Consider the following 20754-nt stretch of genomic DNA (forward strand, 5'->3'; position numbering starts at 1 on the left):
ACCAGATTAAAAAGATGGAAAAGGTAGATGTTAGTGTTTAGTATACAACAAATAACTAAGAAAGGAAAATATGAACCATGACTAATTCAGAGCGTTGATTTGGATAAATCCTGTGTTAGAAACTGGTTAGTGGTTACTTCCAATGGAAAGACAAAAGATACCCCATGTAAATTAGAAACCCTACACACAGGACTAATCTGAAAATGAGGTGGCTAAATTACAAGTTGTTACTCTTAGACAAAGGTAAATTTGCATGTTTCAGAATTAAAATGGTAATGGTTTTATCTGAGGAGAGGTTTCTCTTTGAGCCAAAATTTCTCTGAAATTCCCCTTCACTTAACAAAGGATGCCAAGTTCCTAACTTTCTCTGGAATTCACCTTCACTTAAACTTGCCCCGACTTTTGGATACCTCTTTCAGAGACCCCCTTGTCAGACATTTTGTTAGAAAATGATCAGCGTTTGCAAGATTACAATGACACCCTCTATCCAACTTTATCTCTTTTAACCAAATTCCGACAATTGGTTCACCCATTCCCACAAATTGAACTAGAGGAAATAGAAACCAAGGGCATTCTCATCATACAAAATTAGTTAATAGGATAACCTGGTTGGTCAGGGTTAGTTTTGTCATTAAGATATAACTATAGTGCATGTGGACTACTTCAGTTATGGTCATTAATATTGATTTGGCACAATGTATAGATGTTAAAAACAAAATTATCTAACAGGGGGTGCTGGAGGTACATAGAAGTCATGGGAACTTTAAGAGAATGTTAGAAAAGTGAAGGATAGTTTCTGATATAACTCAAATCCTAGTGAAGTCTGATGCATTGAACCACTTAAATGTACATTTTAGGGGTATGTTCAGAATAGTAAAAGGGATAAAGGAATGGAGTTGTCTACAGACAGATACGACTTCAAATGCAATAATATTCAACAGTAGTGGATATGGTTAACAGAATGATTGACATCCTTGAACTGAAAAATATTTATTCACATATTCCACACCAATGTATTAATTACAACAGTAACTTATGTAGGATCATTAAAGGATATAAAGAATTAATGGATGGATATTATTTAAACGTTTGAAATCTTAGATGCTGATCTCAGCTTCTGCTTTAAATAGAATTGCTTCAGCTAGTCATCACCATGAAGTAGAAGGTTGTGAAACACTGAAAGCCATTAGCATCTACAGAACCAGCAAAAACCTGAAAGGATTAAAGGTGATAAAATGTAGTTAGTATAAGCCATTAGCATCTAGGAAACATTCATGGATGAATAAAATCAAAAGTTGTGCACTGTCATACAAGAAATGACATCCAAATGCCCTGTAGTTGAGAGAGAGTTCAGGACAGACCTCCACCACAATGTTATTAATTTACCAGGAAAATAAGACCACAATGTTACAATTTAGCTTCTGGTATAACGAATAAAGAAGCCTACCCCATATAGTTTGGACAAGGCTTTGTTAAATTTGACTTCACTATATATGGAAGCAAGAATTTGATATCACATTACTGTTATAGTTCAGGTGTTCATAGGAGAAGAGGAAGTCCAAAACTAATATATAAAGGATGGGAACTTGATAACAGACAGACATTGAAACACTTAGGCTGAGTATGTTTATCCCTTATTGAAAGCATTACATCAAGAAATAAGTCCTAAATATATGATAAATGAATGAATATGAACCATCATGGCTCCAAGTCTTGGTAGGCATTAACTAATAAAAATATTCGTTCAATATCACCTCCTAGATAGGTCATCTTTGAAAGAATTTTATGGGATGATGAAAAAGCATACAAGGAAAACCTTTTATGCCTACCACCCCGCTTTTATATTGTTTAATGTAGGAGATCTTCCTGATAGAATTCCTGAAGGTCGTTCTATTTTTCTTATTTTTCTATGGGTTTTCCACTCAGATGTACTGCAGTTGAATCTATTGAGAATTTGGTGTGACAATATTTGCTTTAATTGATAACTTGATGCTTTTAAATGAACCAAGTTTTGACAGGATGGATGGGGCAGTCACTGTTGTAAATTACAAGGGGACTACACCATGATGTTTTTGGATGAACCCTGGAAGTGATGATGATTGCATTTCTCTCCTTGGGGTATGAAAAATGGAAAGGAATATGAGTGGGAAAATACCATCAAGAATATAAATACATGCCATAGATGGCACTGCTTTGCTCAATCAAATTCTTATTACAGTCGTGGCATCCTAGACCATTGGTGGGTCCATCATTTCCTTATCCACTTGAAGATCATTCATACAACAGGGCAATGACAATACAAGCCTAATAGGTGTGGTGCTGATAGTTCAACATCCAATGTAGGACCCATTCATCTATGCATTACTGCATAGTGCAGGCCTTTAATTGGTGGATCATTGATTTGATATTGAAACACAAGGTATCATAAATTCTTTTGATTGCTTTTCCTATTCTGATGCTAAAAAGAAACATAGAAACTGTTGAATGTCTATGAGCTTCATTAGGCAGATCCCTCCTGTTAGTTTGGATAGACTCTTTAGTCAATCTTTCCTAAGGAGCACTAAGAGAAGAGGCAGAATATTTTTTTTCTGATAAATAAGAAGAGGCAGAATATTGTAGAGATGCAGAAGGGCAGTGGTAGTTTGGACAATTTGGGAGGAGAGGAACACATGAATCTTCGAGGAAAAAGAGAAGAATAAGGAGGCAATTATTGAGATTGTTAATCCAAGGGTAGCAGTAGCACACTGGGTGAAGACCATGTAGCTATTTTCAGATTTTACAGTAGACGACTTCTTCAGAAATTGGAGTTCAATTGCTGGCTCATCGTCTAGGAAGCAAAGAATCCATGAGGTTTGGTCACCTCCAGATGGATGATGGATGAAATTAAACTTTGATGGAAGTAGTTTGGGAAATCCGGGACTCGGCAATTAGATGAGTGATTCAGGATGGGGGGAACATATGTGGATTGTTTTTGAGGCCAATTGGACAAGGTGATTCAGTTACGGCAGAGTTAATGACTGCTGTTTCTGGGCTACAAAATGTTAGGGAAATGGGAATCACAAGGTTAATTGTGGAAGGGTATTCAAAAATAATAATTGGGTGGCTGAAGAAAGGAAAGGGGGTGATTTGGCAATAAAGTAATGATTTCAGGCGGTTCAAGATGTTGTCAATAGCTCACAACATTCAATTTAGATGGGTAAGAAGGTTCGCTAATGGATTGGCTGATGGATTAGCTAAGCAAGGAATGCATCAAAATCACTTGTATTGGGCTCAATTATAATGCGATGGAGGGATTCTTTTGATGTAAAGAGTGCTCAGATTTAACAACTTCTTGCTGTAACCTTTTTCTTAATTAGTTTTAATAAAATTTTCTTTATTGCAGATAAAAAAAATGTCTATGAGCTTCATTTGGGCATTGTGTGAGTGCTGTATTGGTTCCCATTGGAACCAAGACAACTCGGACTTGGTAAGTAATGTTAGGTTATAATTGATGTGTAATTTAATGTGGAAAGAAATGAAAATGCTATAACTTTCACAACTTGAGTGTAGGGGTGTCAACGGTATTCAAAAATCCGATTTCGAATTCGATATTCGACATAATCGAATCGAATTCGGATAATTCGAATATCTAATCGGTCGAATTCGGATATCCTATTCTTACCGAATAGTTAATCGGATTCGAATTCGGATATGACCTGATTCGATTTGATAAATATCTGAATTCGACCGATTATTTAATTGTTATATAATATATAAAATATTTTATATAATTTATATATAATAATTAATTTATATAAATAATTTATATATTTATATACTTTATATCAATAAAATATTTATTTTATATTATTTCGACTGCTGCTACAGTAGTCCGAACAGGAAGAGGAGAAGAAGAAGAAGAAGAAGAAGAAGAAGAAGAAGAGGAAGAGAAGAAGAGGGGTCAGTCGAAAATCTGATGGTTAACCCATTCAGTCGACCCCCTTAATCTATATTAGCTTCTAATCATGTTTACAAAGACAGAAATGCCCTTACTTAAGTGTGGGGCAGAGTAACTCTAATAACACAACCACATAAGCAAGTTACTTAATAAACAGAAGAAGACTAAACTACCCCTATTCGACACATCTTAACACTCCCCCTCAAGCTGGAGAATATATGTCATATAATCCCAGCTTGTTACATAGATAGTTCACTTTCCCTGAGCTTAGAGCTTTTGTAAACAAGTCTGCCCACTGGTCATTGGAGCTCACATGTTCTGTATTTATCTCTCCAGCAAGAACCTTCTCTCTCACAAAGTGGCAATCAACCTCTATGTGCTTTGTTCTCTCATGAAAGACAGGATTGGAAGAGATATGGAGTGCAGCTTGGTTGTCACAGTACAATTTCATAGGTTTATCCATGTGAAACCCAATTTCTTGTAGAAGATTCCTCAGCCACACTAATTCATAGGTAGTGTGAGCCATGGCCCTATATTCGGCTTCAGCACTGCTTTTGGCTACAACCGTCTGCTTTTTACTCTTCCATGTCACAAGGTTTCCTCCCAGAAATGTGCAATAGCCTGTAGTAGATCTTCTGTCACTCACTGAGCCTGCCCAGTCTGCATCTGTATACCCAACTACTTCAAGTTTTCCTCCTGGTTTATACAATAGCCCACGGCCTGGAGCTCCTTTCAGATACCTCACAAATCTAAGGACTGCATCCCAGTGAGGTATACGAGGGTTCTGCATGAATTGGCTCACCACACTCACTGCAAAGGAGATGTCGGGTCTCGTGATAGTCAGATAGTTCAGCTTTCCCACTAGTCGTCTATACCTTCCAGGATCTTCAAATACTTCTCCTGTATCACTGCTCAACTTAACATTTGGTTCCATAGGGGTCTCAGCCGGTTTTGCACCTAACAGTCCTGTTTCTTCCAATAGATCAAGGACATATTTCCTTTGACACAGATTCACACCTTGTTTTGACCTGGCAACCTCAATTCCCAAGAAATACTTTAATGTTCCAAGGTCCTTTGTTTGAAAATGATTTTGCAAAAATGCCTTTAGTTTGCCAATCCCCAATTTATCACTACCAGTGATGACAATATCATCCACATAGACCACTAATAAAATCTTCCCAGCTTCTGAGTCATAGCTGAACACGGAGTGATCAACCTGGCATTGCTTCATTCCAAAACTCTTCACCACTTCACTGAACTTCCCAAACCAAGCACGTGGAGATTGCTTCAACCCATAAATTGCTTTCTTCAGCTTGCACACCTTACCACCCTCCCCCTGAGCAACAAACCCAGGTGGTTGCTCCATATATACCTCCTCCTCTAGATCACCATGAAGGAAGGCATTCTTTATGTCAAGTTGAAGGAGAGGCCAATCATACATAACTGCCAAAGAAATTAGAACACGAACGGAACCAATTTTAGCCACCGGAGAGAATGTCTCCATATAATCCACACCATACAACTGTGAGTAACCTTTAGCAACAAGTCTGGCCTTCAGACGCTCCACACTACCATCTGGCAAGTATTTCACAGTATACACCCATTTACAGCCTACAGCATGCTTCCCAAGTGGGAGAGTAATGAGTTCCCACGTTTGAGTATGTTGAAGAGCAGAAAGTTCCTCCTCCATTGCCCGCCGCCATCCAGGTGAACTAAGAGCTTCTTGAACATTGTTAGGTATGGAAATAGAAGACAAAAGTGAAACAAACTGGCGATGTGAGGTAGAAAGACGAGATAATGAAACAAAATTGGAAATGGGATGGAGTGTAGAACTACGTTTACCTTTCCGTAAGGCAATGGGTAGGTCAAGATCTAAAGGTTCAGCAATAGGAGCCATGAGAGGATCCGCAGACGAGGTAGAAGTAGGAGGAGGGGCCGGTGTCGTTCGACGTGTATACACTTGTCGGATCGGTGGTCGTTCAGTGGTGACCTGCACTGGATGAGGAGATGAGTCTACTCCAACAACAGCCTCTGGAACTGAATCACTGACAGGAAGAGGAAGATGAGGTAAGGGTGAGGACAAGGGTGCTTCAGGACGGGAGAAGAAGGGAACAGACTCAAAAAAGGTGACATCAGGGCAGACATAGCACTTTCGAGCAATGGGATTATAACACTTGTACCCTTTTTGAGTCCGAGAGTAGCCAAGGAAGACACATTTAATTGAGCGTGCATCTAGCTTGTCTATTCCAGGACTCAGATTATGAACAAAGCACACACAACCAAAGACACGAGGAGTTAATGGAAACGGAGATAAAGTGGGAAACAAGATGGAGAAGGGTAACCGACCATGAAGAATAAAAGAGGGTATCCGATTAATGAGAAAACATGCAGTGAGTACAGCATCACTCCAAAACCGTTTAGGAACATTCATGTGGTGAAGCATAGACCGAGCAATTTCAAGAAGATGACGATTCTTCCGTTCAGCCACCCCATTTTGTTGAGGGGTGAAAGCACATGATGTCTGATGAATAATGCCATGTTGTTCTAAATACTGTTGAAATGCAGTAAGAAAATATTCACGACCATTATCTGAACGGAGAACTTTGATTGGAACACCAAATTGTGTACGTATTTCAGCATGGAATTTTTGAAAAAATGGAAAATAATTCACTTCTTTCTTTCATTAAGTAAATCCATGTCATTCTTGAACAATCATCAATAAAGGAGACAAAATACTTGTACCCATTGTAAGACTCAATTTTGATTGGACCCCAAACATCTGAATGAACCAAAGAAAAAGGTCTCAACATGCGACTCTCAACTCTCGGACTGAAGGACACACGACGGTGTTTACCAAACTGACATGACTCACATTGTAAAACTGACAACTGACTCAATGATGGAACCAACATCTTGAGAACCTTGAGAGATGGATGTCCCAGTCGACAATGACATTGTAGAGGAGTAAGGGAGGTCTGATGAAGATCCACCGCCGTCAAGGTAATACAATCCACCAGCTTCATGCCCCCCACCAATCTTCTTCCTCGTCTTGAGATCCTGAAAAACACAAGTGGAAGGAAAGAAGGTAACAGAACAGTTAAGAGCTTTGGTTATTTTACTAACAGACATAAGATTGAATGGAAACTTAGGTACATATAAAACAGATGATAAGGGGACAGAAACCAAGTCAACATTACCAATACCACAAATGGGAGATGAGGACCCATTGGCAAGTGTAACAGTTTGTGATGTGGAGGTTTCAGAAAGAGAAGAGAACACACCTGGAGTCCCGGTCATATGATCTGAGGCTCCAGAGTCAATAATCCAGGAAGGAGTTTTAGATGACATGCAAGCAATACCTGATTGGGCATATGTGGCAGTGGTATGCTGTGAAGTAGTTTGAAGGAACCGTTCATACTCATCACGTGGAACACTCACCATCTCCCTCCCAGAAGTAGATGTAGATGTGGGAGGTGTTCGGTCTGCCAGCCCCCTCTGGAATGACCTCCCCCTCTTGTACTATGTCCACCACCTCTAGCTGTCACAAGTGCTGATCTATCATACTGTGTGGGGTTCTCTGTTTGGCCCAAAGAAATTCTGCGAAGTCTTGAGAATACTTCCTCAAGTGATAGAAGAGTAGAGCCCCCCAATATTTGAGCTCTAATTGGTTCATATTTTGACTTCAGCCCCACTAAAATTCTTGTAACATCAAGTTGCTCCTTTTGCTGTTGTTGAACTTGAATATCTGAAGTAAGGGGATGATAGACATTGAGTTCATTCCTAATATTCTTCATGCAGGCATAGTACTCTTCTAGTGTTTTGGTTCCTTGTTGTAGATCAAAGTACTCTTGATACAGCTGATATACTCTTGTGTTGTCTTGTCCAGAATATAGCTTCTTAGCATGCTCCCATATATCCTTAGCCGTATCAAGGAACATGAAGTTGGAACTGATTTTGGGTTCCATACTATTCCACAGCCAAGTCATGATTTGAGCATCTTCTTGTTCCCAATCATCAAACCCTGGAGAGTCAACCGGTGGCTTCTCATCTCTTACATGCTTTACTTTCTTCTTTGCCTTGAGAAAAACTTCCACTGATTTAGCCCATGGAACATAGTTCTCTCCATTTAGCTTAATTGAGGTCATTTGTACCCCTAGGTAGTCGGAGGAAATTACTACACTAGGTTTCTGATCATTGTAGCCATCTCCTATTGCTGCCATTGTACTCTTTCACAGTTGTCTCTAACTTTACTTCTCAGCTACAAGCTGATTGATGTTGTTCACAGTTTGATATTTCAGCACCTATTGCAGTCTCTAAACACCACAGTGGAAGCACACACTTGTTCTTATTCACACTACTGCTGACTTCACACACTTACGTCCCACATAAGAATCAGTTTACCATTCATTAATCACAAGTAGAGGCCCTCTTACAACCACTCAAGCACCACAACACAGCCAAATCTGTTGCACCCAGTTCAGACTTGTTTAATACACTTAAGAGGACATTACACAACCACAAGGAGTTCGGCAAGTTCACTGCATTCTACCTTACACCACTCAGCCACTTACAGCAACCCTAACACCATTCGGCTACTGCACACACAGCTATTCAACAACTTACAACAGCCCTACACCATTCGGCTACTGCACACACAGCCACTCAACAACTCACAGCAGCCCTACACCATTCGGCTACTGCACACACAGCCCTACCTAGGGCAACAATGAACCTAGTTCTCTAGGTTCTACTCAATACTAACAGCTTCTTGTAGGGTTTCTACCCAGAAATATAAGTAACACTAGAAGAAGAGAGAACCGACCTTCCTTTGAGAATATCAATCAACCATTCACTGCTGAAGTTACTTTCCTTGTTGAAGAGAGTTATGCGCAGCAGAGAGACAAGCTGTAATGTTTCTGACCTAGGGCGAACCAGTCCTCTCCATCGACTGACCAGAAACGAAAGTGAAGAGTCACGAACAACACTGAGGTGCTTTACCAACTGACTTAGATCAAGAACCTTGCTCTGATACCATATTTTGACTGCTGCTACAGTAGTCCGAATAGGAAGAGGAGAAGAAGAAGAAGAAGAAGAAGAAGAAGAAGAAGAAGAGGAAGAGAAGAAGAGGGGTCAGTCGAAAATCTGATGGTTAACCCATTCAGTCGACCCCCTTAATCTATATTAGCTTCTAATCATGTTTACAAAGACAGAAATGCCCTTACTTAAGTGTGGGGCAGAGTAACTCTAATAACACAGCCACATAAGCAAGTTACTTAATAAACAAAAGAAGACTAAACTACCCCTATTCGACACATCTTAACATATATATTTATTAATTATCTAAAATAATTAATTAATCGAATTGAATCGAATATTCGAATATTTAATCGGATTCGAATTCGGATATTAATTTTCAATATTCGTCAAATATCGGATCGAATTCCAATATCGGATTCGAATTCGGAATTTGCCTGATCCGATTCAAATTCGATCCGTTTACACTCCTACTTGAGTGAAGCTAGTAGCCTGCCAAACTACAGTCTACCCAAGAAAAGATATGTCCCTTGTGGAAGAATAAAACCTGTGAAATGAAAAAAGAAAAAAAAATGCAAGTAGGTAAACCTTGCATTGAACACTCTTTAAAAATACAATATTCAACACACAAATTGAGAAAAAGAAGATATATTACCAGAAAGAAGAAGGAAACACCCATAACCTATCTTGATATTTGCACATATAAGATTTAGACAAGAGAAAAGAGATATGAAGAAGCACTGAAAACATTCAATGAGGAAAATGACACTACAATATATTATTCACATGTTATGTATCAATATCTTTCACAAGTGCCAGCTCAAATTAGTCACACTTACCTGTCTAAGAAACAGTTCAGTCCTAACATGGACATAAATTGCTTTTAGTGCAAGCAGCAACATATACAAGTCTAGAGAAGAAACCAAGAACGCCACCAGGAGTGTGCTGGAAACAGGTAGATGGAACTCAGAGAATTCAGCCTTAACAGCATAATAGATGTAGATTTCATCTAAAACAAAACAACAGAGGAAGACCACACACCTACCAGAGAAATCCTATAATAAAGTCATCCATGAAGGGAAAATGTAAAGAAAATGTACAGGATCTTACAAACTGACATTAGATAATAGGTTCTATCAATAAACTTTTATATGTCTTTTCCCAACATCTTGAATGTTTTTACTTATACAGAACATTGACCTATCATCAACAGAGTGACCCTCACTAGTGTTACCAATTACAAAATGAGTGTCAAGATCACTATAGGTCGCCTTTGTTGGTTAGTGGCCAGAGGCCCTCGATTGGAAACAAGCTTTAGCCATGTCAGTAGAGAACCCTCTTGGCATGGTCAAAGGTTTGGCTAGGTAGTTGAGAAATTCTCGCATAAAATCCTACCTAGTTGGACACTAGTCCATTGATCCAGCGGGCTGAACAGGTCCAAGTGAAGTTTACTAACTGCTCTCCATAATCTGAGGGAACTCTCTAACTTAAAAACCTAAATGGGTATATATAAGCCCCTCCTTAGAATGGCATAGTGCGATATGCAAGAACCAGCAAAGTTGCAGGAACAAGTGTATTATCAGATTACACTCCTGGTTGATCCACAGTTCTTTAGTCTTGTACTAGGAACAGGCCAAGTGTATTAGCCACTAGATCAGAATACAGTATTGTTTGCAGGGCCAACAGTCTTTACAGGTATCCTTTGCAGGGTCTTTCAGCCTTCTTAATAAAGTCATTTGTCATTTTTAGAATTGTGGTGTTAGGCCAGTATTAAAAATTATCTGTGACAATGCTGCAAGTAGGGATCATTACTTGGAGTAACAGTAAAATCTCAGGCTAGTAAGTGTAAGATTGCAGATTCTAGTCTCAGGGCAGCCTCTTTATGTGAAAAATGCCAAAGGCTAGGACCATACCCAGTCTACTGACGCTACCAATCGCAAGACCCCAGATAGCCAGGACCAAACTTGGGTAATGGCCTTTTTATCACAATGCTGCAAGTGCTTCAGTTTACCTCTGAGATCATCTTAAGTAACACTTTTAAGTTTTCCTACCTCACTATTTTCTAGAAAAAAACAACCGTTGCACCCTGAAAACACTTTTAAGTTTTCCAACTGTTTATAAAATTCTATTAGCCAAATTAACAAGATCATCTTGATAACTATTTTTGGGTTCCATCCATCACAGTTGTTTTGCCTAGCAACCAACAGAACAAGTTACCTAATTCCATAAAGCATTGGGAAAGCAGAACACATTTTAGCAAATTAAACTAGGTCTACTCTCCTTCGTAAGAAAAGGAATTTGTAAGTAGAAACGAACTGTAAACTCAATAAGTATGCATCAGAAAGCAGTTGTTTTGCCTAGCAACCAACAGAACAAGTTACCTAATTCCATAAAGCATTGGGAAAGCAGAACACATTTTAGCAAATTAAACTAGGTCTACTCTCCTTCGTAAGAAAAGGAATTTGTAAGTAGAAACGAACTGTAAACTCAATAAGTATGCATCAGAAAGCAATGCTAGGAGTGTCACTTTTGGAAAGATCAATTGCATATCCAGAGCTGAAATTCAGACTATAAACGAAAACCAGATTGCTACTGAAAAATCAAAGCATACAACTGAAAAAAAAAAATTTGAAATTTGAAAGAGAATGATACTGGTGACTGGCTTGGAATTCAATTCATACCATTACGAGTAGCAGTGATGCTGTCATCCTGAGAGTGAATGTGTCGGTACCTCCCGTTAGCAGACAATCGAAAAGGCCATAAAGAGAACAATTGACTCCACCTCCACCGGCGGCGGTTACTGACATCCTCCCTTCGAGAATCCGCAACATCGTCAATACGAAGATCACTGTCAAAGGAAGCCTGCAGTTCATGGCGGCAAACTGGGCAAGAATTGTGAATTTGCAACCAGGGAACAATGCAGTCGCAGTGGTAAACATGCTTACACGTCATCTCCCTAACTTCCTCACCAATCTTAAACTCCTCCATACAAACTGGACAATGCGAATCACCCTTCAAATGGATCTCTGTGATTTTCACTCTCGGCATGGCATCAATGGCTGAAGCAGGTGCTGGAGGCGGACCTGGTCGGTCATTCTGGGTCAATTCCTCAATCAGTTCATTCAGCCCTGGTCCGACAAAGTAATCTCTGGGGCCAGCAGCCTGGGGCAACAGATTTTCCGGCGGGGACATCGTTCCGGTCGGACGAGGACGGTTAGTGGGTCGGACTATAATCCAACGTCTGGGCCGATCCCGAAGTTCAGCCTCCGGTTCCAAGCGAAATCTCCCATCGAAATCATGAACAGGCCGACGCATTGGGGGGTCAAGCATGAGAGACAGGGCTTCCAATAACCGGGCCTCAGGAGAGGAATCGAGACCAGAGAGGTTAAGAACAAACCGGGGCCTGGCCACGTCGAGCTCATGGAGGAATTGACCGAAACAACGGGGACAGAAAATCTCAGATGTGATGGAAGCGGCAACCCTGACTGTTCGTTGGCACTGGTAACACCAGTAAAGACGGTAGCTCCTGATGCCATTGACTCTTACACGAGGAGGGCTTACAGACATAATTGCTAGCTTACAAATTCAAACGGGGTTTTGATTTTTTTTTCTGGGTTTATGGGTTTGTGTTTGTTTGTGGAGAGAACGCAATGAAGAGAGATTAACAGAAAGAAGAGATATGTGTATAAAGATCGGAAGGGAAGAGAGAAAAGAATGGCTTTTGGAGTTGCAGAAAGCGATTCTCTATTTCCCTCACTGATCTGCCTTGCCGCCTGGCCCTCCATCGTCGGTCTCCTCCAACCCAAAGGAAAGGATGAGTGAAGAACGATGCAAAGCCTTCTGAAAGTCCTTCTGGCTTCTGGTTTGATTTCTTCAGAAATTGAAAATCTTACCCGCGAAGAAAGGTTGGTATCTTTAAGGTCATGGATCGGATCGCAGAAATCAAAATAACGCTGCTGTACTAAGAGTTGAGACCTTTTCTAAAAGAAAACCGGGTTACCGAGTCATTCCAATCCAACTCACATGATACAAAGCGGCTTGTGAGGGTCAGAGGGTGCAAGTGCAACGCCATGGAAATTTGGGTGGCGGGCCTGGTCCAAAATCCAAATAAAAGCTTCATTACCCTTTTATATATGTTGCCGGGGCAGCCCATTCAAATTTTGACAAAACCCCAACCCGAGCCGAGTTGAGAGCTGTCCACACCGCTACGAAGAATGTCCCCATCCATATTTTCTTATGACAAAAATGCCTAAAGAAAGCAGAAATGATCGACTAACATCTCTCTTAGCTATTGCTTGTTTCCTGACTCATTTTTGTTTCAAATTTTAAATTATTTTGTTTGATTGTGGTATAAATAAAATAAATTAAGACATAAAAAGCAGAATAAAGTAAAATCCAAAACCAAATTAAACAATAATTTGCATTTTTTACATTTGCACTCCCATGCATTTGTATGAGTGCAAATAAATTTGCATGGCAACCAAACACAACCTAACTAACTATTATGCATTTATTTTCTATCTTTTTTTGTTTTTTTTTTCAATCTTCCACCATTTGGATTTGGAATGGCACCAGATACCAATCTCCGTTGAGGATAAAAGTTGCCCTCCATTCCTGACCCCGATAGGGACAAAATTTTTTAACTATATTTTTTTAAAATAAATAAATTAATTAAAATATAAATAATATTTTAAATATATTTTGATATACATATATATAATATAAATAATATTATATATAATAATATTCCCCATTCACCAAAACAATCCCCGTCCCCAACCCCATTGGATAAGGGAAGTCGGGTACCTAAAAATTACCATCCCTAATTTAGATATCTAGAAGCGTTACAAATTTTTTCTTTGTTGATATTTTTCTTGATTTTTTACAAGTTAAAATACCAATAGCTAGATGTTTTACATGATTTATCAACAAAGAAAAAATTTTCTAGTCTCAAATCATTTCTGTATTTTAGTTTCTAATAGAGATATTGTAAGATATTTAAAAAGATTTTGTGCATATGGACTTTTAGGAAGTTAGAGTTTTAGGAAGTTGCTAATTTTTAGTCTTACTAATTTTTATTCTTGCTATTTTTATTCTTGATGTATTTGTATATATATGGGCAGTTTGCTCCAATATTCTTTATGGTATCAGAGTCATACTTACACTATGGCTGATTCGAAATCTCCTTACTATCTTGGTTCACAGGACAACCCCGGCTTGGTCGTGACACCTATCGTCTTGAAAGGCGATAACTATGATGAATGGGCCAAAGCCATTAAGAACGCATTCCGTGCAAAGAAGAAATTGGTTTTTCTTGAAGGTAATGTGACGAAACTTGGTGATGATTCTAGCGAATTAGAAGATTGGTATAGTGTGAATTCCATGTTGGTAGCATGGATATTCAATACCATAGAACCTAGACACCAGTCTACGATCTCCTATGTGGAGATAGCAAAGGAACTTTGGGAGACCATGTGGGAGGAGTTGGCTAGGTATGTGAAGAACCCACAATGACCGTATCTACATATTATTGGGAATGATCTGCGAATTCACCAATTAAAGAGTGACTTGGCCAATTGCAAACAAGAAGGCATGACCGTATCTACATATTATGGGAAGATGAAGACCATGTGGGAGGAGTTGGCTAGGTATGTGAAGAACCCACAATGCCATTGTAGTGGATGCAAGTGTGGAGCGGCAGCCGAGCTAGCGTTGGAGCGGGAAAAGGAGAAAATTCATCAATTTCTCATGGGCCTTGACGGTGCAGTTTATGACACTGTTAGGTCAAATATTTTAAGTATAGATCTTTTACCTTCATTGAATCGAATATATGCAATAATTGTGCAAGAGGAACGGCACAAAACGGTGGCTCGAGCACGTGAAGAACGAGAAGAGGCTGTGGGATTTGCTATCCAAACTGGAAATAGAACCAAAGCTACGAACAAGGATGAGAAGATGTGCTCTCGCTGTGGAAAGACTGGACATGAGGTGCTCGAATATTTTTAGCTTGTAGGCTACCCAGATTAGTGGTTTGCAAACAAAGGAGGTCACTCTAGTGGTCGTGGGGGACGAGGAGGTTGAGGCACGAAAACTGGAAGGGGTCGAGGAGGGTCTAGTACAACGGCTGCCAATGCTGTCCAGACACAAGGAAGCTGCGGCGTCAATACCACTGTTGCGGCTGTTCGGACCAGCGATAAAGCTGGTTTTCCCGGACTTAATGATGAACAGTGGGCAACGCTAATGGTGATGATCAATTCACACAAGGAATCCACTTCAGAGAAATTGATGGGTAAGAAAATTTGGTTGATAGATTCGGGATGCTCTCACAATATGACCGGGAATTTGGAGCTATTGAAGAATATGCATGAAATCCCTCTTTGTGCCGTTGGATTTCCTGATGGAAAGAATATGATGGCGTTGCAAGAAGGAGAAGTGCAGCTTGGGAAAGGATTGATCTTAAAACATGTTTTATATGTTCCCAACTTGAGTTGCAATTTGATATTTGTGTCTCAATTTATTGATGAATTAAAATGTACAGTCACGTTTTCTGACAAACTATGTGTAATGCAAAACCCCACTTCGAGGATAGTGATTGGTGTGGGTGAGAAGCGTGATGGGGTCTATCTTTGGCGTTGTGTGGCAAGGACTGGTGCATGCAGGCTGGCAAAGATGGACTCATATGAACTGTGGCACAGGCGAATGGGACACCCCTCAAAACGAGTTGTTAGTCTACTTCCTACTATTAAAAATAAAATTACTAGTCAAGAAACACACAGTGAGTTATGTGATATTTGTTTAAGAGCTAAACAAACCTGTAATGTGTTTCCTTTGAGCCATAATAAAGCTTCTGCACCTTTTGCCTTGATTCATTGCGATGTTTGGGGACCATACCGTACTCCTACTTCATGTGGTGCTATATACTTTTTGACCATCGTTGATGATTACTCACGGGCAATGTGAATTTATTTGATGGCAGAAAAGAGTGAAGTTAGTGCTAACATTGTGAAATTTTGTATCATGGTAATAACCAAATTTGACAGTAAGGTTCGGGTAATAAGGAGTGATAATGGGTCGGAATTTGTAGCCTTGAGTAATTATTGTGATATTCATGGCATTATTCACCAAACATCATGTGTTGAGACACCTCAGCAAAATGGCAGGGTGGAACGCAAGCATCACCATATTCTGAATGTTGCACGCGCTTTGCGTTTTCAGGCAAATTTACCAATGAGTTTTTTGGGTGAATGTGTATTGACTACAAGATATTTGATTAACCATACTCCAAGTCCTTTACTTGATGGAAAGAGTCCTTGTGAATTGTTGTTTGGGAAGGAACCAACTTACAAACATATTCGTGTTTTTGGATGTTTATGTTATGTTCATTATCAAAGGCGTGACAAAGACAAGTTTGGTTCTCGAAATCGAAGGTGCATATTTGTTGGGTACCCTTTCGGCAAGAAAGGATGGAGACTCTATGACTTAGATACAAATGAGTTCTTTGTATCTCATGATGTTGTATTTCTCTGAACATATTTTTCCTTATAAGATTGCTTCTCTGAATCACTCAGCACCGGTGTGACCGAGCAACCATCTATTTGTAATGATGATGTGCAATGCTTTGATGATCATAAGCTGGATAGTGCAGATACTTTGAATGATGAACCAACTCCTGAAGAACACTTGACTCCGAAAGCAAGGGGGAGTGGTGAGGTTCTTAATGAACAGAGAGAGGGTGACGTGAACTTGGAAAGTAACAGTGAAGGTGAAAACCTTGGCCGAGGATGTAAGGAAAGGCGTCCTCCTGAGAAGCTGAAGGACTATGTATGCCACACGGCGCAATGCATCAACGACCCCCTCGCTGATCATGCCACATCATGCCACTCCTCAGGTGTGTCTTATCCTATTACACGTTATGTGACTTGTACTAATTTTTCTTTGAGACAAAGACAGTTCTTGGCAGTTATAACTGCAGGGAAAGATCCCACATATTTTTCAGAAGCAATTCGTGAGCCACATTGGAGACAAGCAATGAAAGAGGAAATTGAAGCCCTTGAGCGTAATGGCACCTGCACTCTTGAATCATTGCCCCCCGGGAAGCAAACGGTCGGGTGTAAATGGGTGTACAAGACCAAGTATAACTCAGATGGAATGATCGAAAGACACAAGGCTAGATTGGTGATTTTAGGGAACAATCAGAAGGTTGGGATAGATTATAATGAGACTTTCGCTCCAGTGGCAAAGATGGTGACTATTCGATTGTTTTTGGCTATAGCGGCAGCACGAAAGTGGGAGCTTCATCAGATAGATGTGCATAATTCTTTTTTGCATGGTGACTTGGCAGAAGAGGTGTACATGCAATTGCCGCCCGGTTTCTCATCTACACATTCAGGAAAGGTATGTCACTTTTGCAAATCTTTATACGGATTACAACAGGCACCCAGAAACTGGGTTGCCAAATTGGGCACGACCTTGTAGACGTATGGATTTACTCTATCATACTCAGATTATTCTTTATTCACCTACCATAAGGACGGAGCTACACTATGTGTTTTGGTGTATGTGGACGATCTTGTTGTGGGAGGAAACAATGGAGAGATGATACATCAATTCAAGCAGTATCTGATCAGTGCTTTCACATGAAGGACCTTGGGATGCTGAAGTATTTTCTTGCCATTGAAGTTGCCAAAGGAGATGAGGGCATCTATCTCTATCAACGAAAGTATGCACTAGATATTATTTCAGAAACAGGATTGCTAGGAGCTAAACCGGCTCATCTGCCCATGGAACAAAATCATCGACTCGCACTGGCCAACGGGAAGTTGGTTGATGACCCAGAAAAATATAGATGTCTAGTCGGGAGATTAATCTATCTTACTATAACACGGCTAGAGCTTTGCTATTCTGTGCATATATTGGCTCAATTTATGCAACAACCATGACAAGAACATTGGGATGCAGCTCTACGGGTGGTCCGACACCTCAAAGGGAATCCGGGCCAGGGTATCATTTTGAGCACCAACAGTGATCTCAGACTGTATGCTTATTGTGACTCTGACTGGGCTAGTTGTCCTTTGACACGACGCTCTTTGACTGCATACTTTGTGATGTTTGGACAGTCTCCTATTTCCTGGAAAACCAAAAAGCAACATACCGTCTCACGTTCATCTACAAAAGCAGATTATAGGTCCCTAGCTGTCACGACGTGTGAACTGAAGTGGTTGAAGAGTGTTCTACGTGACCTTGGGGTGGAACATCCCAGACCTATGAAATTGCATTGTGATAGTCGTTTCGCTATTTATATTGTAGCTAATCCGGTGTTTCGTGAGCACACCAAACATATAGAGGTTGATTGTCACTTTGTTCGTGATGCCTTGCAAGACCGGACTATTGAGACTGCTCATGTATGGACTTATAATCAGTTAGCAGACATTTTGACAAAGGCACTTGGCCGACGACAGTTTGATTTTCTTCTTCGCAAGTTGGGCATACGTGACCTACATGCTCCAACTTGAGAGGGAGTAATAGAGATATTGTAAGATATTTAGAAATATTTTGTGCATATGGACTTTTAGGAAGTTAGAGTTTTAGGAAGTTGATAATTTTTATTCTTGATGTATTTGTATATATGTGGGCAATTTGCTCCATTGAAGGGCAGAGAATTATCATTCTTTTGAACGATGATCCTTGCAATTATTCTTTAGTTTCAGTTAGGAAAGGGTATAAATATAAATATAAATATCTACAATGCAAATAAATACAAGTATTGTATTGTACATATTTGTATTTATACTCTTCCCAAGTTTGAAAGGAGTGTAAATACACATATCTACGGTGCAAAGACTTGCATTTTATATTTTTAAAGATGTATTTGCACTGTATATGTTTGTATTCCTCTCAAACTAAGGCTCAGTTTAAAAGGAGTACAAATACAAATATGTAGAGTACAAAATTTTGTATTTTACATGTATTTGCACTCTAGGTATTTGTATTTATAGCTCAGTTCGGAAAGAGTACAAATACAAATATATACAAAAAAAATATAAAATACAAGATTTTACACTGCAAATTTCTATTTGTACTCTTTCCAAACTGAGCCTATACCCTTTCCAAATCGAGAAGGCTCTGAATTAAGCAACAATTACCAAATACCAAATACCATTAAGGAATGTTTTATGGTTGTAGGTGGTTTAATGGAAATTGTAGATGGACCTTTTTTTGTGTAGAATTGATGGTGATATATAAAAGTTTGGTTTTTGCTCTAGATAAAAGATGAGGAGCTGTTTTTTATTTTCTGATGCTAAAGCGGCAATACAGTCCATCCAAAGTCCAAACTCAAAGGGAAGGTATTGGATTGGAAGTTTAATGGCCTTATGGACCAAATGTTATCAGTTTCTGAAATTTTTTTGAACCTTAAATGTAATTATGTTTCTAGAAACTTCACCATAGCCTTTCCATACTTTATCATTAAAAGCCAAACGTTTTGATGAATTTGTTTGCTTTTTTTTCCCTTTGGTTCGGTTTAAAAAAAGTACAAATATAAATTTATAGAATGCAAAACCTTGTATTTTGTATTATTTTATATATACTTGCACTGTATATATTTATATTTATATTCTTTCTAAATTGAATTGACTCAGTTTAGAAGGAATACAAATACAAATATATACAAAATAATACAAAATATTAGGTTTCGCACTCTACATATTTATATTTATACTCCTTCCAAACTGAGCTTTTGATATTACTAGTGGACCCTACCTGATAGCAACCCTTCCTAAGCCTTTAACCTTGGACATGGATTTATAGGAGATCTGTAATCGTTTTCTCTTTAGTGCTGTGGTATGGTGGGCTGCACCAGCTGGGTTCTCCACTACTCTCTCGCCATTTGTTAAAAGAATGGGTTTGGGCCTTTGAAAAATAGGTGACGACATGCAAATCCAACAAATTAGAGCAATAGTGAAGGCCCATAAACACTGGAATAAGGCTTTTGGTTGAGCTCAAGTAGACAAAACCAGAAGAGCAATCCTTCTAGTCCTAGCAATTTCCCGTGCAAATCTACATGTGAAGAATATATATATATATATATATATATATATATATATATTCCTTCCATGTAATAATCCATATCGTATGTAGGGGGTGGCAAATTCAAAATATCATACAACCCACCCTCTTAACTCATCCAAAAAAATGGATTTCACCCATTAGGTATATATATATATATTGGTTCAGATTTTTATTGTTTGTTTTCAGTAGATTTACCGATTATGTAGTAAGTATCCATCCAGTCAATTTCAATCTATCTAGGACTGTAAATGGACAGGATATTGGTCAATCCGATCTGGCCCAATATGAGTTCATAACAGATGGATCAGTCCAGTCCAATCCATTAAATATTTTGGATTAGACCCATCCAATCCAATTTAATGTCTTATTGGATCACCCAACCTGTTCAAATTGATTTTAATTAAGATTGCATCTAATCCAAACCTGGTCTATTGACACCCTCACTCTTATCAGAAGTTAATGGACCAGATATTAGTTCAACCTGACCCAGTTCAATATAAATCCATTATATAGGGATCAGGACCAATCCAATTCAATAAATGCTTTGAATCATTAAGTCTGGACTGGTCTAATTCAATGTTTTATTGGACCATCCGGCCCATTTAAATTGGTTTTGATTCGAACTGGTCCAACCCAAACCCAGTCAGTTGACACTGCCAAGTCTATCAATATTTAACTATTTATTGATATAATATCTTAACTCTCTCTCTCATCCT

The 20754-nt window shown here is 39.1% G+C and overlaps 2 protein-coding genes across 4 annotated transcripts; one reads left to right on the forward strand and one right to left on the reverse strand.

The window, feature by feature from the left end:
* Window positions 1–923: 923 nt before the first annotated feature.
* Window positions 924–13044, reverse strand: LOC104608492 (E3 ubiquitin-protein ligase RZF1-like). 3 transcript variants are annotated; one of them, XR_737100.3, is made up of 3 exons: window positions 11653–13041; window positions 9811–9916; window positions 924–1212 (listed from the first exon to the last, which is right to left on the reverse strand). XR_737100.3 is itself a non-coding variant. In XM_010274504.3 (2 exons), exons 1-2 carry the CDS (start codon window positions 12536–12538, stop codon window positions 1187–1189), a joined length of 912 nt encoding a protein of 303 aa, XP_010272806.1. In that variant the 5' UTR covers window positions 12539–13042; the 3' UTR covers window positions 924–1186. The 3 variants fall into 3 exon arrangements, 2 of the variants coding, with proteins under 2 accessions (XP_010272806.1, XP_088743108.1); XM_010274504.3 differs by lacking the exon at window positions 9811–9916 and having other exon boundaries at window positions 11653–13042; XM_088886982.1 differs by lacking the exons at window positions 924–1212; window positions 9811–9916 and adding an exon at window positions 6866–6994 and having other exon boundaries at window positions 11653–13044.
* Window positions 13045–14137: 1093 nt separating this feature from the next.
* On the forward strand, window positions 14138–14485 carry LOC148791498 (uncharacterized). Its single transcript, XM_088888197.1, has one exon. It carries the CDS (start codon window positions 14138–14140, stop codon window positions 14483–14485), a length of 348 nt encoding a protein of 115 aa, XP_088744323.1.
* Window positions 14486–20754: the final 6269 nt, after the last annotated feature.

The sequence above is a fragment of the Nelumbo nucifera genome, chromosome 5 (genome assembly GCF_055504915.1).
Source record: "Nelumbo nucifera cultivar China Antique chromosome 5, China Antique-T2T, whole genome shotgun sequence".
Taxonomy (NCBI): Eukaryota; Viridiplantae; Streptophyta; class Magnoliopsida; order Proteales; family Nelumbonaceae; genus Nelumbo; species Nelumbo nucifera.